Below are 15,422 nucleotides of genomic sequence, written 5' to 3'. Positions count from 1 at the left end.
AGTTTTTGCTTTCGCTTTCAGAGTCTCCCTCTTTCTCGGTTGTGGAACACCCACTATGCATCTGCATTCGGCATTCAAAGTTTGATTGATTGATACCTTTCAGCATTACGGGGCCGGGATCTCAGGGTTCTTGTTGTTGTTCTTGTGGACTCTTCGACCTCGTTTTATATGGCGTCAGTTCTCGGATTTGTTGAGCAGTTCTCAGTCGTCTTTCTTCCTGTGAAGCCATGCCTCCCTCACGCGGCTTTCCCCGATACCAGCTTTATGAGCACGACATTTAACTTTCTGGAATTGTATTTGCAGATAACAGAGCGTTGTTCTTTTCTCTTACATCAATTTCTCTTCTCCATTTCCCTCCCAATGGCCCCGCCCGTGCGTTTGTCCTCTTCAGGGTATCCTTTATCCTCACACCCCTCTCCCACCCTCTCTTCTCCCAATTACCTTGACCCACGTACCCTGTCATTCCCGAGTAGATTATATTCATCATCCATTACTATATATATCCCCACTAATGATTGAGTGAGTGAAAGATATACCCTAGCCAGGCTAATCCATAATATCAGTCCCTTTTATTACTTCATTTCCCTTGATTCAATGCATTACGGGAAACGATCTCGCCAGTCCGGCTTCTCATAGGTAAATAAAATCAGTAAGTTGGTTACTACGGTAGGTGTTGCATTAGTACTTTCATTCCTTCATTTTCCCTTTTCGTCCAATTGTTCCTGTCCCATTGTTTCTGTTATTCCTACTTATATACATACTGGAGTTTGGCTTGGGGAAATTGCTGTGTGTTTGCATAAATAGCAGTCATACTATTTACTCATTTTACAATACTACTATCGATATGATATATATGTATCTATATACTTCTGAATCGTATTCATCTTATACCTTCCATACTTTTTTTGAAATGGGTTCGTAAGTGGGTAGCGAGGTAGGTAGTAGGTAAAAGTGGTAGTAAAACCCATGGAGGTAACTAACTAGTTGGCTGGATGCTAGTTAGCCGTGCTGCTGCCGACCGGAGAAGAGGTTCCGGATGTTGGGTTGGTGAAGAAGTAGTACCGAATGGCTAATGTCTACTAATTCGGTCGCAGAGGGAGGAGTGACTAGGAGGGACATACTAGGTAGGTTACTAACTGATTGAATTTGAATATTTCAGGGGAAAACTGTTCCGTAACATACATTGGCTCTATGAAATGTGGTGAGTTAAGCTTGCCTATTACGGTTGTCATGTGCTATAGACTGCATTCACCTTTATCTGTGTTTTCTAATCTGAAGCTTCTATGAAAATGTGCTTAGTGTCGACTACTAACCTACCCTTTTACGTGTTAGGAGACTCCAAGCATCTATTCCTACCAGCTTGAGATCATGGGTTCGCTCCAGACTCATGATGGCCTCCTATTAAAGGCGTTAAAGGTGCCCTTCTACTTCCTTGCCTCCCTTGTGTAACCTTCGTTGAGGTTCAGATGACGGATGATGGCTGGCTGCTCGCCCTGAAGTTAGTAGTAGGAATGAAGGTCACGGAGACAGTGGTTGTTTGGTCTTCAGATGTCTCGGATACGTGCCGAATAGAGAGACTCGGGAGAACCTTTGACTCCATTTCCTTGCTTGACTTGAAGCCGTAATGCTGATCTACTGAGCGTGAATGGTTGTCGTCGCCCTGTAGTATCCAATCTTGCTTTCTTTTTCGGGCCTGAATTATGATCCGACGGCCATTCACATCGAGACTGAAACACTTGCGTTGGGCGGAAACCATCTGTTTAGCCACCTTAGTGGCCACCTGCGGCTGATACGCGTCCTGTGAGTCAGTCACCTAGACAGGCATATGCAGAGGACACAGGGAAAGAAAATGGGAGTCACGAGGGAGAATGGAGTGTGCAAGGCAGAGAAAGATACAAAAGTGATGCTGAATGATGCAGAGGCATTGACGTTGCACAGTGGTATAACGAAGGCGAAAACCAGCCTATCACAAGGAGTCACGCTGCTCCAAAGAACTTTGGCATGGTGAGCGCTGGTTGAAAATTGTATATGAACCTCACTTAGGTAGCCGTCGTGGCTGGGATTCGGCGACTAAGGAATCTGGCGTCCCAGTAAAGTCAGGAATGAGCCGCGATGATCGCAAGGCCGATTAGCTGGGTCGACTGGATATTGCAATCCCGGGTCCCCAGACTTGGAGAATTAGTGCATGCATGTCGTTGGCTGGAATCGGACAGCCGGTTTGGTAGCACCCCGCTCGCGATGTTCTGGAAAAGCCAAAGAGAGGATGACAGAAGGCCCAATGACTAGCGGATCCGGATGAACTTCTACTCCAGACGTATGGAGCAGTCAGCGTCATGATGGCCGAATGAAATAAAAAGGAACCAACTGAAGGGGAGCACTGATGTGGCGGTGAGGGACGATGCGAGCAAACGGACCATAGGCGAATGAAGGGCCTCACAACCCCACAGCCGCTGCATTCCTTTCGTTCCCCCCCATCCGCAATGCACCCGCCGTCGTTGGGTCGATGTCAACGGAGGATCTTAATACCCTCCACTCCGGAGACATTCTTTCATCCATCAGAGGCCTAACACGGACCTCATCTGCATCGGTTGTTGGGCGCTGTGGGCGCTGCGGGGACAATCGTCTCACGATCCAAGCGGCCTTGACCCGGTCTGCATCCAAGCCATCCTAGTCTTAACCCAATGGAGCTCATGCAGCGAAGACAAATGTTGAGCAGCCGGTTGCATAAGCTCAGGGTGCCAGGTCTGACGGCGTAGGCTGATTTGAGCCGGCAATCGCATGGTATGGAGGGTGTCTTATCATTCATCCCAAAGTAGCTCGTTCTCAGCGAAAGAGAATCAGAAGCCGAAAACGAAAATTGAATTGCGACGCATTCAGGCCAGAAAACCTGGGGATTGAAAGCTTGTGTGAGACTCTCCAGTCTCGCGTTGGGCCCCTGTGTTACCCGTTAATCCGGTCGGGCTGATGGCCAAGTGAAAAAGGCCTTCCTCATGAGTGTAATCGACCCGCGGATCTCCTGGATTTGGTTGTGCTTAGGCATTCTTGGGTATATTGGGAGAAAAGGCAGACGGCACAGTCGATGTTGTAAGGCGACAACCTCCAGATAGCGTGAGGCAGCAAAGGTAGTAGAGCAATGATGGTGCCCACATGGGACGATCGAGAAACTGACTCTCACTGGATGTGACGGCCTGTCAGCGGATGTCACCGTGAACTCGGCGTAGATCCTGAGTGGTGTATTCTCGATGAAGTCAGCAACCCAGCCAGACATGGAAAGGGGTTGATTGTATCCATCCCGTTGACCTGTCAGCGTAGAATTTTGTCCCGTATTGACCTTATCCCAATTTTCAATTTGGCGCCCCTCTCGCCGCCTCGACCTGACCTTCCCTGTACCTTGCCCTTATAGTCAGCTTTGGGATTGGGCTCCAAGGCCGTGACAGTCCTCCCACGTAACAGGCTGTGTAATTTTCTCATGGGGTAAGCCATCATAGTTAAGGGTTCTGGGAATGAGAGATTCGGATTCGCAACGAATTCTTTGTTCCCTGCAACCCCGTCGAGGTGCTATCGTCCAGATCCACTCGGCCCCATCTGCCGTCGAGCTGCCCACGTAGGCGGCGTTTAGAGCGCTTGTCCCGTTGAGGCCCCAGGTGTGTAATCTCGCTCATTGACTGAAGATATTTCTATGATTGAAGAAACATCACACATAGCCGCTGATAAGCGAAAGGGGGAAGCACTTGCAGGTACCGGAATCTCGGATGGCCTTGCGTTCTTTCGCACGTCATCAATCTGGCACCAGGAAGGAACCCTGTCGGTTACACGATTTCTTCTCCATTTCAGGGGTGTATTTCTGCCCTGCCGTGCCACTTGAGAGGTTCTAGGTTGCTGGGCCGAGATAGCTAGCATGCGGCAAGGCCACCGTCGGTTTTTTGCCCACCTTCTGGCCCTCTTTCGTTCATTTCTTTTTCCTCTCTATTTTTTTCTGCGTTCCTTCTCCCCCTCACAATTTAATTCCGGCATATGCAGAGGTGTCCAACGCCAACCCATGATCCTCGATTCTGCCCTTTCTTAAGCATCGTAGATCCTGTGATTTTGTCAGTTTCCATATCTCATACATCCCGTGTTGAAGTACCCTTGCATGCATTTTCTGCTATGCAAATCCCGTTACCAGCTTCTCTCGACAGGAAACATAATACTAACCCAGCTGAAGAGATTTGATTGCAAGCGCTTTCAGCCCGCTGGTATCCACATCCATCGAGATGAATTGCGTCGAGTAACGGAAGGATTTCTCGGAAAAGAAACGACGAACACCGGGAACTGATCAATGTTAGGTCAAATAGCGGTGGCATAGCTGATGAGAAGACCGCGATTGGTCGTCTCATGATTCGGCAATTCCGTAGTCACGCAACTCTTATCGCCGTTGGTCGTCCTTCTGTTGAATGGCTCTTCTACCACAGGCCGCAGCACACAAGCTTTCCCAGCCACCCAGCCTCCTGATATTGATGCACATGGGTAGCCCACGGGATTCGGAAGGTGGAGGAAAGAATGAAACGGTACAGCGAAAGAAGATAGGCAACAGAAACCTCTCACGGGAGCTGAGCGCTAGAAGAAAGGGTAAGAGAGTTATGACAGATCAATAGTTCAACAGAAGTCCCCAATATAAGAAAAAATATACGTAACTTCGCACGTCCGCTGAGGACCAGAATCGGAAGCACTTGGGCTGGCGTCTCGTCATTACATCCCCCTTTTATATCTCCGGTGGCCCCATTGTCCATTGCAGCCCGAGGATGGGGAGTCTGACCTGGGACAGACTGGATGCCCGACAAAAATTGCCACGGGAGCGCGGGTTGGGGACTGAGTGGAGGAGGTATGGGACGGCCTGGACCAGGCTCCGGCCATTCATAGATCTCCCCTAAAATTTCGCTTTCCAAGCCAGAGCGGGGTCAATTCGGAGAAAGGAGCGAATTGGCGGCCAGAAAGTGAGGGACGGGCGGAATTGGGGGGTTGGGATTGGAGAGAAATGGAGGAATTGGGAAAGTGAGTGTCAAAGGGGGGGTGGGAAAGAAACCTCCGGGGATGGCCCAATGCCCAATGGATTAATCGCCCATCCCATCCCCCCTCTCAATTGAGGTCACAGTCCTCGTCATGGACCTTCCCGCCGGAGGGAAGACCCTCCGGTGAAGGCTATATAAACCCTCTTCTCATCCTTCGTCGTCCTCTTCCTCTTCTTCTTTCTCTTCTACCTCATCAAGTGCGGTTATCAGTTTGACGTGCATTCATTCTTGCTCGTGATCCTTACCCTGTGTCTTCCCATACACCTCCATCCCTTCGGAGCTAGACCCCGATACTTCCTTGTGACTGAAGAGTCTTCATCTTATAGTCCCCCATTGTCTTCGTTTCGACGCTCTTGTGGACCAAGCAACAAAACGAATCATCATGGCGACCCATCACTATCAGTCTCCTTCTCTTCCCATCAATGTTCCCTCTAAGGCTCCTGCTCCTGCCAGCCTCTATCCCATTACCAGAGTTTCTGGATCTCCTCCAGATATCTCTGACACTAGCACTACTGCAGGAAGCCGCACCTCTGCAGGTTTCAGCTACAGCTCTGGCAGCATCGGTGGCGATTATGAAACGAGCTCTGCGTCGTATTCTGGTGTGGATGTCGTCGACGTTCTCAACGACCGCATGCAGGATGTCTTCGATCCCACACCTTTGGACAGGGGACTGGCAACACAGGCACAAACGTGAGCATTTCTCTTTGCGGTTCCAAGGGGGTTCCAGCTGCCGTTGGATTGGGCCACTTTGGGATTCTGGCATGCAACAAAAATGAGATGGAAACAAACTGACGTGTAAGACTAGTTCCGGTCAGTTGAATGCCAAACAGCGAGAGCTTTTGGAATTGCAAGCCCTGGCACAACGTCGTCTAAAAGGAGTCCGAGGCACCTTCAACGACGGTATCAAAGTTGCTCGCGAGACCAAGCGTGACTTGGAATGGACACAGAAGCGTGTGAAGTGAGTTTCCAAGTTTCCCCAAGAGCCCCCCTGTATCGCATATACAGCAGCTGAGGGACTCCGCTCCGCCGGCGGAGAGCACAGGCGCCCGCTGCGCTCCGCTGTCAGAATATTTCTTGGCAGCGCAGTTGCTGCAGCAGGTGCTGCATCCCAGCCGAAGCCTCCATTATCCCAAATACCCCAAATACTGACAGATCACGTAAATAGTGCTCTCAAAGCAAAGGCCGAAAATAAATTTCCCGACGAGTATAGACGGGCGTCCAAGAAGTACACTTTCGACGACAATTGATCCCAAGCTAAGGGCTTATATTGGCTCGGTCCGGTTTCACATCGGTCCAGATTTTTGGAGGCACACACCTCTATTTGGCAACCACGATAACGGTTCTGTATAGGGTAAAATTAGGTTTCTGGGTTCGGATCTGGCGTGGGTTTTTGAAGGGCTACTTGATCTTTTTGCGTTATTTCGCGACTGAAGGGATTTTGGGCTGGTACATGTTTTTGCTTTTTTTCCTCGGGCGCCGTGTCTTTGGGTGGACGCGTCGCTATACCATAGTGCGCTGAATCTGGCGAAATATACATTCGAACTTCGAACACTGGTTCTCTAGGACATCAACAGCAGTCGCACTTGCGGTGGTGGGCGAGATCATAACCAAAAGGTAATATCCACGTGCCAGAAATGCGGCCCACTGTGCATCAGCCCAAAGCAACCAGGTGAAAAGGGAGTCACAATCAGGCTTGTGACGAGCAGGGGCTGGGTCATGTGCCAACCCGAATCACATTAAATCACCCTTAGAGCGGGATGGGCTTGTGGGGGGAGTGTGGCACGGTCCTCTGAGGTATCCTGCAGTGCATTCCAGGGGTTGTCCCCGGGTCTCACGAGCGACATTCTCGGCGATGCATTATACACCCCGTATAGCTTTTGGGAGCACTAGAGCTTAGACTGCCAGACCCCGCTGTACGTATGTCATGACTCGAGGGTGGGGGGACCATTGTCGTCATTCCCGGCTGCCGACGTCCTTGGGAACCCCCACCTTGGATGAGCGGAACTGGAACCTCTGCTGACTCCACTCCGCCGGCGGACATGGTTGTACCGCCTGCTCCGCCCCGCCCTATGGTTAAGACGCGCTGGTTGCCGCTTTAGGGCTGGTCATGCATGTCATGATAGAGGGTGAGGTTGGAGCTTCTAGACGTCGACTTGCAACTGTTTCACGCAGCCAATGGCCATAGGATGATTGTCATGGTAGCCAGAAGCTATTATTGATCCTGCAGTGCACGAAATAGAACTGTGAATACTTAGTGATTAAACTCAGAAGGCATATTTGTGTTGGAAGGTGCAATATGGGGTCGATAGCCGGTTGGCAGCTTCTAGACAGTGGAGAATACTGTGTTAGCTTCACGATGCAATGTTCTGATATGCGTCACCCTATTATTAGCCTTCAATTTGGCAGTTAGTGGAATACTTGTAGTAAAATGTTATAGGAGGGGGATTCTACTACCGCGACGTAGAGTTGTACATTATCCCTTGGCTGGGGGGAGAGGGGGGGGGGAAGCCCAATAGTACGTGAAATAAAGGCTATACTAACCAATCACATACTAGTCACCAGTGAACAACACGGAAATAGATCGATTAGCTCCATAATAGTGCGTGAGCACGAATGTAGTTCAATCAATTCGCAAATGTGTGAAGGAGACGGAGAGGGAGACGGAAGTACTTGTCTACCCCTAAGTAGATCACCATCAATTTGCGACAAAGGGGGAGTCGATCTATCAATGACCAAGGCCGTGCCTGCCGTTATAGGTCGTGCCAACTATCGAGAGCTTGGTGGAAAAGAAAGGAATGATTTATTGCCCGGTTAGTCATGCATGAATATCTAGTTAGAAGCTTACGATATTTTTTTTTAACTCGATTTCCGGTTAGTGTGACATTTATGTGATCTTCATAGTTGTTTTTCGATTTTCTATTCTCAAGATGAGAGTGTCTGACTTTGCCCGGATGGTCGGTACAGCATGTTTCATTTTTCTGGGCTAACTTGATCAGGGGCTCGGGGTTGAGGAGTGTACTATATTTGGATCTGGGCTGCCCAACTGGCTCTCAATACATCTACACTCAACTATGAGTGTCGCTGATACGATGCATAGTGAGGTGGTTGTTTGGCATACCTTCTAGCGTCTATAGAGCTCCCATCAACTTAAAATGACTTGATTGTCCTTGTTCGTGTTATTTGCCTTAGGGGCTACTCGGCGAAAGTTATCAGCATGCATTTCCCCAACACATCACTTTACAACCGCACGACGTCATATAGCCATGGCACAGCAATGGAGATACCATTTCCTTCTCAAGCTAGGTCCTACTACTCCCACCATCTCAAGGATCTCCTGCTGCTTGATCTGAACTCATCTACACGCATGTCAGAAATGCGTCACGACAACGATCATTTCGAACTAAATCTGGAAGGGAGTCTTACCAGTATCGCTCAAGGAATTTCGTCACAACAGGTTTCATGTCCTTCCACGGGTCTTGAATGAAACTAGGTTGAAAGTAGGCCATAGCACCGCTCAGAGTCTTGATCCCGTCCGACCATCTGATCAAGTCATCGTTTCGAAACTGTTTACGATTCGGTGCGGTGTATACATAAGGCGGTGGAGGTGGCCTGCGTTGGCTCACCATGACCCTCTTATTGTTCTGCTCCACAGGTTTATATGGCCCAGGCCTGGGCACTCCCGACTTGGATGCCACACTAGGGACAGGGTTCGCGATAACACGGTTATTCGTGCTAGCGGTGGGTTTCGCATAATGATCTATTCGAAGCGCGAAACGTTAGAGATCGTTATTATATTGAGACATCACAAAGAGACTCGATACTTACTATGTAAAACAGGACTACTCTTTACCGGCTCCTGCTGGCGGATCTTTGTGTCCAACGAGTTACTAGGATGCCTGCCATTAACCCTGACGTTTGTAGTAGGAGCAGGAGGAATCATCCCGTTAGTTTTATTCTCCATGCTCACAGAAGCGCCTGCGGCTTTTGCAGCCTCATTTAACGTCTCTCTGTGTAGCGGCTGAGCCTTCCATTCCTCGTAGAGAGGCGAGCGAGGTTTAGCCCGTCGGGGGCTCTGGACGTGTGGCTGGCTGGGCATCGTCTGATGCTTGGGCACCCTGTCTACCGGATTGCCAGGTTTGATCGGAGTGTAGTCCTTGATAGTGTCCGGGGCCCATTCTTGGAGGAACTCGTATTCTCTCTGTGACACCTCCTTCTTCAGGATCTGTTTGGGTGTGAAAGTGCACGCTGCCATCCTTGTTGGTAGATATGTAGAGTGGAGTTTGCGGTGGTGTAGAGTGTTGTAATCTAGAAGTTTCGAAGCAAGAGCTGCAAATATAGTAAGGAAAGGACTTTCGAAGGTGTGTAGCAAGCAAAAGAAACACCGAAGTTGGAAATGGGAGGGCAGAGGGAAGAAGAAAGAGGAAAGAGGAAAGAGGAAAGAGGGAAGAGGGAAGAGGGCAGGTGTGGGTGCGAAGTGAAGTGGATGAGGGAATTAGTTCCCTGCCACACGATCTCGACAGAATACAATTCACGTTATTGAAAGTTATTCACTCCCATACATCATACAGTCACTTTTGCGCACGGCAGCGACATATGTAGTGTGCTTTGCCTAGCATCAAGGCACCTCAATCATGCTTAGTCCCGAACGAGTTATGTTATGATGAAGCTTAAGCAAATATCATGTTTAGTACTCCGCATGAATAGATTGCAGTTTTAAATCTCAAAAACGGAAGTAGCGCAATTAGGTCGGTATCTTCCATAGGAGGAATCTTCCATAACCACCCAATAGCCAATGACTTTTATCGAGACCGCTGAGCTACCAAGATGCAATTAAGGTCAGGATTAACACATGAGATACGAGTCTCCACCCAGACAATGAAATAAGCAAAGGAAAGGACTGTATTGCAAAGCAATCTAATATACTAACATACGGGTAGGGTGGCTTCGGAGGATGATGTTGATCTGTTCTTGTTCGTGTGACGTTTGGGTATGCTGTACCACCGACATATCCTAGCTTTGCTCTGACATTCAGCTACTACTAGTAGTACTGGAGGACTAACTAGTATTACCACCCAGACTTCCTTCGAACAGACCTCTACAACAGCCGGAGGGACTAATGCCGTGGCCTTTAAAACGTTTGGTAGGGAGCTAGCTCTCTGGAAGATAATGTCGTTCAATTATTCATGAAGGTTTACTCTCTTCTAAAGTATTTATGTGTATATTTTGAATATTATTCTGGATCTTTCAACGTGAAGTAGTATGGTGCAAAAGATAATCTATTGTGATTACCTGATCCTAGTACTAAGTTCATACTAGATTTTATATATCTGATCGTAGTTATGCCGAACTTCAACCGTAAGATGTCTACAGTCAACCATTAAAATATGTACTTTACATCAATCATAATAACCATATAGTTTTATACCTTCAAATGTTTATTAATTTGTAGGTTCAAGAGAGATTTTATAAAATGACTTTTGCACGCACACGATCAATAGTAGCTACAAAGTGAACAGCAGTACCAGATAAACAATGTCGTCTATAAGCAGAAATAAATATGAAATCTTTAGGTCAGAACCCGGTTATAAAAGGTGAAGGGCCTCCGTGATATTCTACCATCACACCATTGCGGGCAGCAAACGACTCAACTTAAGCTGCAGAGGCATTGGGCCGCTTTACAACAGTACTAAGAGAATGGGTCCATATCTTCAGTTGAGCTTTTGGCGGCAATCCAATCGAAAGCCTTGAAGCCCTTGTAATTTTAAACATGATCCGACAATCGCCTGTCGCCATTGATTCGTCGCACTGTCATCACGACTCCATCAGCTGGTGCACAGTCTCCACGCTCAGACCACAGCAAGCCTTGGCTGCAAGGAACAACAACATCTGGTAGTGCACCATGTCTAGTAACAAGCCATATTATTATTGAGTTTAGCATCTAAATAAGCTTACAAGCGAATAGCCAACGTAGCGACAATCTTAAGATGGTCCCAGACCTTGAGAAACAGCAAACGCTCCTTAAACACCAGAACGCTCTGCCTCGATAGCGTTGTTGATAACCTGCACAAAGCGACCAACCTTATCCACATCTTTCTTAGCCGTTTGAATCCCACTGAAGATCTTCTTCACACCAACTCCAATGGTTCCGTCATCGGATATACTGCCAATGCCAGCCAGTGCCTGACCAATTTCCTGCTCGTTGAATGCGCCAGAATGCTCCAAGATGTGCTTTAGCTCATCGTATGTCATCACGTTGGGAACCATGATGTCGGCATCGAAGGAGCTGAACAAGTCAAGCTGCTTCATCACAAATCTCTGCGTAGTGGTTGCTATGATCAAGAGTCGGCGACCCTTGTTAGGATGTTTCCTCAACACGGCCTGCAAAGTCTGCAAGATTGTGTTGCTGAAGCGAGGGCCGACAGGAACCCACTCGATGAGCTTCTCGAGATTATCGATAACGACAACACTTGTGCGACTCTTATAAGCATCATCGAAGACTTTGATAATGCGCTGAACCTTGGCTGTTTCGCTGAAGCCTCCCATGTCTTCGGGGCTGATCAACTTAATGAAGGGGAATCCAGAGTCTATAGCGATTCGAGCCGCGAGAGCCGTTTTGCCACTTGCGGTGGGCCCATGTAGCAAAACCGAGAACAAAGGTGAGGATTCATCCTCGGCAACTTGCTTGACGAACAGGCCGCCCTCCTTGAGGATTTCATTGATCACGGGCGAGAAGTGTGTGATGCCATGTTGAATCCGACTAGAAAGCTCTTCTTCAGAGACACCAAACGCAGGTGTGACCTCTTCGAGCGCATGGTGGAAATCGGACCGGTTGACCTTCATGTTCACGACATCGTCGCTAATGCTGGCTGTCGTGCCCGCCTTGATATGCCGGGAGAATGCAAAAGAAGATGCGGACTTCACAAGACCAGATATTTCAGCACCAGAAAAGTTCTTGGTCATCAGGGCCAGCTCGGCCAAGTCAACATCATCATCCATGACGTCGTTATCCCGCATCTTTTGGGTGTGAATCTTAAGAATCTGGGCTCGGCCTTTCTCATCAGGAAGAGAGATCTCCATATGAACTTCAAGACGACCAGGACGCAACAGTGCCTCATCAATCATGTCTTTCCTGTTGGTCATTCCAATGAGTAGGATATTGTTGAGCTGATCCACACCATCCAGCTTCGAGAGCAGCTGGTTCACCACACTGTCACCAACACCCGTACCACCTCCAGCTCCACTGCCACGTTGCTTGCAGACAGCGTCCAGTTCATCAAAGATGATGATGTGAAGACCACTTTCATCTCCCTTTTCTTTGTATTCCTTCTCGGCGTCTGCGAACATTTTCCGAATGTTTTCTTCGGACTGACCAACGTACTTGTTAAGCACTTCGGGTCCGTTGATGACCTTCGGCTCCCGTGCATTGAGCATCTTTCCGATCTGACGAGCAATCAAGGTTTTACCCGTTCCTGGAGGACCATAAAGCAGGATACCCTTGACGTGCTGAAGTCCCAATTTCTCCACCAACCCCGGAGGGAAGATACGGGACGCGAACGCACGACGGAAGATAGTACTGAACTCGGAATCAAGACCACCAATGCCCATGTTCTCGAACTTGAAGTCAGGTTGGATGATGGAGTTCGCTGCCGGTCGGCGGTTCGAGGGCTTCAAGTTGATACCAGTACTAGCATCCTTGAAGAACGTAATCTGGGAGTGCCTGGTGAGTATACCCCGCGCCGTAGGATCCGTCTCGACGCTGCCACCGCTGGCATTCTCCGAGGATAGATCGACTCTCTGAACAGTTTTGACGGTCAACAGAAGTGGGATGCTGCGATGATCCATCAAGATTTTCTGGCCGGGGGCGAAGATTTGGTTCTCGAAGTTCTGTACAGATCAGTTGCCGCTCTTTCTTCCACCGGAGATGGGGAAAAGTACCCTGATCACCACACTTGCCAGCTCATCTTGATCATATGGAGTCTCGACCCGCTTCTTCCCAGCAAACCCAACCTCAATATCTGTAGAACCGACGTAGGCCTGTCCGCCCTGACTGAAAGGGTCGTAGATTTGCACCGAAACGGTATCCGTGAAAGCGACGCCAGCCCATGTCCGCTGAGGATCAGACATGCTGATTTGTCCCGGGGGGAACCCATCAAGAGGGCGCGCGGAGAAGACGTAGAGACCGTTAATGAGTAGGAGGAGATCATGTCCATCGCGGGAGGGTGGGAATTCCTGGGCGGAAACAGCAACCCTAGACACAGTTAGAAGAAGGACAAGCGAGGCAGCGACCACATTTGAACGTACAAGTTCCCAAATGTATACGTATTATCCGGGCTCTTCGCAGGACGCAGCGTCCATGATCGGCCTGAGCTCACGGGCTTCTCTCCAACGGGGTTTCTTGGAGGCATTTGCGGCGGTCTTCCGGTATATTGGGGTGGCGCTCCGTATCCTGCAGGACTAAATACCAAGCGTATCAACCACTGTTGCTTCATTATGGTGCCGTGTAAGGTCCATACCTTGCGCCCGACCTGGAGGGGTAGGGGGCTTGTCCTTGAGCTGGGTTGGTATAACCGTCGCCTCGAGAGGGGCGGGAGCCGAAAGGATTAGGGACGGAAGGATAGTTGTTGCGATTGAACATCTTCAGACCAGATAGAGGAGGACTTCGAGTTGCAAATTAAAAGGGAACTGCAATGAGTTCCCAGACGAGGACAGAGTATGTATAGGCTGGTTGAACGTGGCGAAGCGATGCTGCCAGCAGCTGTTGCCTTGAGGCCAAGTACTCAAATGATCTGATTATGACTAGAAAGTATATGAGTACACAAGCAAAATGTGATGTTGAGTATAGGCAACTGAATATATGGAATAGAAGTGAGGTAGAGGATGGAAAGAAAGAAGAATAATGAGAGGTGGCGGTCTCACATTGGATGGGGGGGGGGAGCTCCAGCGCCCGCGACACATGGACCGTAGGTAAGGTACCCAGGGTTCCCGCCCCATCGGTCGGTCCGCCCGCCTCCGTCTTCGCCGACCGGTCTGGATGACGCTGCTTCTCGTTCACGCACCCCGGAAGGAGAACTGACGCCTCCATCCCCACCAGTTCATTACATCCCCATACCTTAAAGATGCCTCTGTCAGTATACCCGCTCCCCTCTGTCTTAGCATGCTTGAGTACTTACAGTGTTCTTTTGCAGTCACCTCCTCGGCAAGAAGTCATGGAACGTCTACAACCCAGCGAACATCGAGCGCGTTCGGCGCGACGAGGCTCAGGCCAAAGCCCAAGAAGAGGAGGAAGAGCGTCTCATGCAAGAAGCTGATGCTGAACGAAGGATTCAGATACTCCGCGGCGAACGGCCTTCAACACCACCTCCGCCGCCCCCAGCGCCGTCCGCCCGCCCACAAGAAAGGAAAAGTCATACAGAGGATGCAGGCCGTTTTAGAAAGAGAAGGCGCTTAGCCGGAGAGGATGATACAGATAGAGACATTAGATTTGCACAGGAAGACGCACAGTTGGCGCTGGATAGACGGGCGCAACAAGCCGCTGCTCGGTCAAGCGATGCGCCACTTCATGATAGTGCTGGTCACATTGATCTGTTCCCTTCAGAGGCGAAGCGCAAGCCCGTGGAAAAGAATGCAGAGGCAGAAAAGGAGGCGAAAGACAAGAAACGAGAGCTCGAAGACCAATACACGATGCGATTCTCTAATGCGGCTGGGTTTCGACAATCTGTTGGACAAGACCCTTGGTATTCGTCTTCGCAACGCGAGGGCGCAGCTGCTGAATCCATGCCAAGCAAGGACGTCTGGGGAAATGAAGACCCATTAAGGAGAGAAAGGGAGAAGGCCCGGATGGATGCAAATGACCCGCTCGCGGCGATGAGAAAGGGCGTCCGCCAGTTGAAGACGGTTGAGCAGGAGAGGAAAAGGTGGAATGAGGAACGAAGTCGAGAGCTGGAAGCTCTGAAGGCTTCGGAGAAGCATCGATCTTCTCATCGCAGTAGGAGGTCGCCATCGCAGGATAGCATCGAAGGCTTCAGACTTGATGCTTCCCCGGATAGGCGTCGAGATGACAAGAATGGAAGATCCCGTCGACACCATCGGCATCGTAGAGATATAAGTCGAGATTGTTCGCATCGACGAACCTCCCATTCTGATTCGCGGTCTCATCGTTCTCATCATGTTCGACACCACCGACACAGGGATTCCAGACGCCATGACGAAGACTCCCGATCGAGACGTTGAAGTGTTCAACTTCGCACTCACACCAGAACTTCATGGGCAGCTTACAACTCTAGGCTCTCTTGTACACGATCTAAAGCTACATTCGTTGAGTCGTACTCTTAGTCGATGGAAGCAGGTAGCGAGCCTTGTCTATGACTAACGCAT

General features: G+C 49.5%; 4 protein-coding genes across 4 annotated transcripts; 2 read left to right on the top strand and 2 right to left on the bottom strand.

Moving 5' to 3' along the window:
- Positions 1-5,430: 5,430 nt before the first annotated feature.
- On the top strand, positions 5,431-6,295 carry AtWU_04446 (KxDL motif-containing protein; the record flags this gene model as incomplete). Its single annotated transcript, XM_035499557.1, has 3 exons — positions 5,431-5,738; positions 5,854-6,006; positions 6,214-6,295. 3 exons carry the CDS (start codon positions 5,431-5,433, stop codon positions 6,293-6,295), a joined length of 543 nt encoding a protein of 180 aa, XP_035355450.1.
- Positions 6,296-8,467: 2,172 nt separating this feature from the next.
- On the bottom strand, positions 8,468-9,300 carry AtWU_04445 (V-type ATPase, C subunit; the record flags this gene model as incomplete). Its single annotated transcript, XM_035499556.1, has 2 exons — positions 8,468-8,805; positions 8,874-9,300. 2 exons carry the CDS (start codon positions 9,298-9,300, stop codon positions 8,468-8,470), a joined length of 765 nt encoding a protein of 254 aa, XP_035355449.1.
- Positions 9,301-11,066: 1,766 nt separating this feature from the next.
- On the bottom strand, positions 11,067-13,683 carry AtWU_04444 (AAA family ATPase SEC18; the record flags this gene model as incomplete). Its single annotated transcript, XM_035499555.1, has 4 exons — positions 11,067-12,932; positions 12,984-13,296; positions 13,350-13,502; positions 13,562-13,683. The coding sequence occupies 4 exons, from the start codon at positions 13,681-13,683 to the stop codon at positions 11,067-11,069; spliced, it is 2,454 nt and encodes an 817-aa protein (XP_035355448.1).
- Positions 13,684-14,164: 481 nt separating this feature from the next.
- On the top strand, positions 14,165-15,417 carry AtWU_04443 (uncharacterized protein; the record flags this gene model as incomplete). Its single annotated transcript, XM_035499554.1, has 3 exons — positions 14,165-14,172; positions 14,234-15,162; positions 15,236-15,417. The coding sequence occupies 3 exons, from the start codon at positions 14,165-14,167 to the stop codon at positions 15,415-15,417; spliced, it is 1,119 nt and encodes a 372-aa protein (XP_035355447.1).
- Between the last annotated feature and the right edge of the window lie 5 nt (positions 15,418-15,422).

The sequence above is a fragment of the Aspergillus tubingensis genome (assembly GCF_013340325.1).
Source record: "Aspergillus tubingensis WU-2223L DNA, scaffold_6, whole genome shotgun sequence".
Classification (NCBI taxonomy): domain Eukaryota; kingdom Fungi; phylum Ascomycota; class Eurotiomycetes; order Eurotiales; family Aspergillaceae; genus Aspergillus; species Aspergillus tubingensis.
This window is presented reverse-complemented; position numbering and strand designations above follow the sequence as displayed.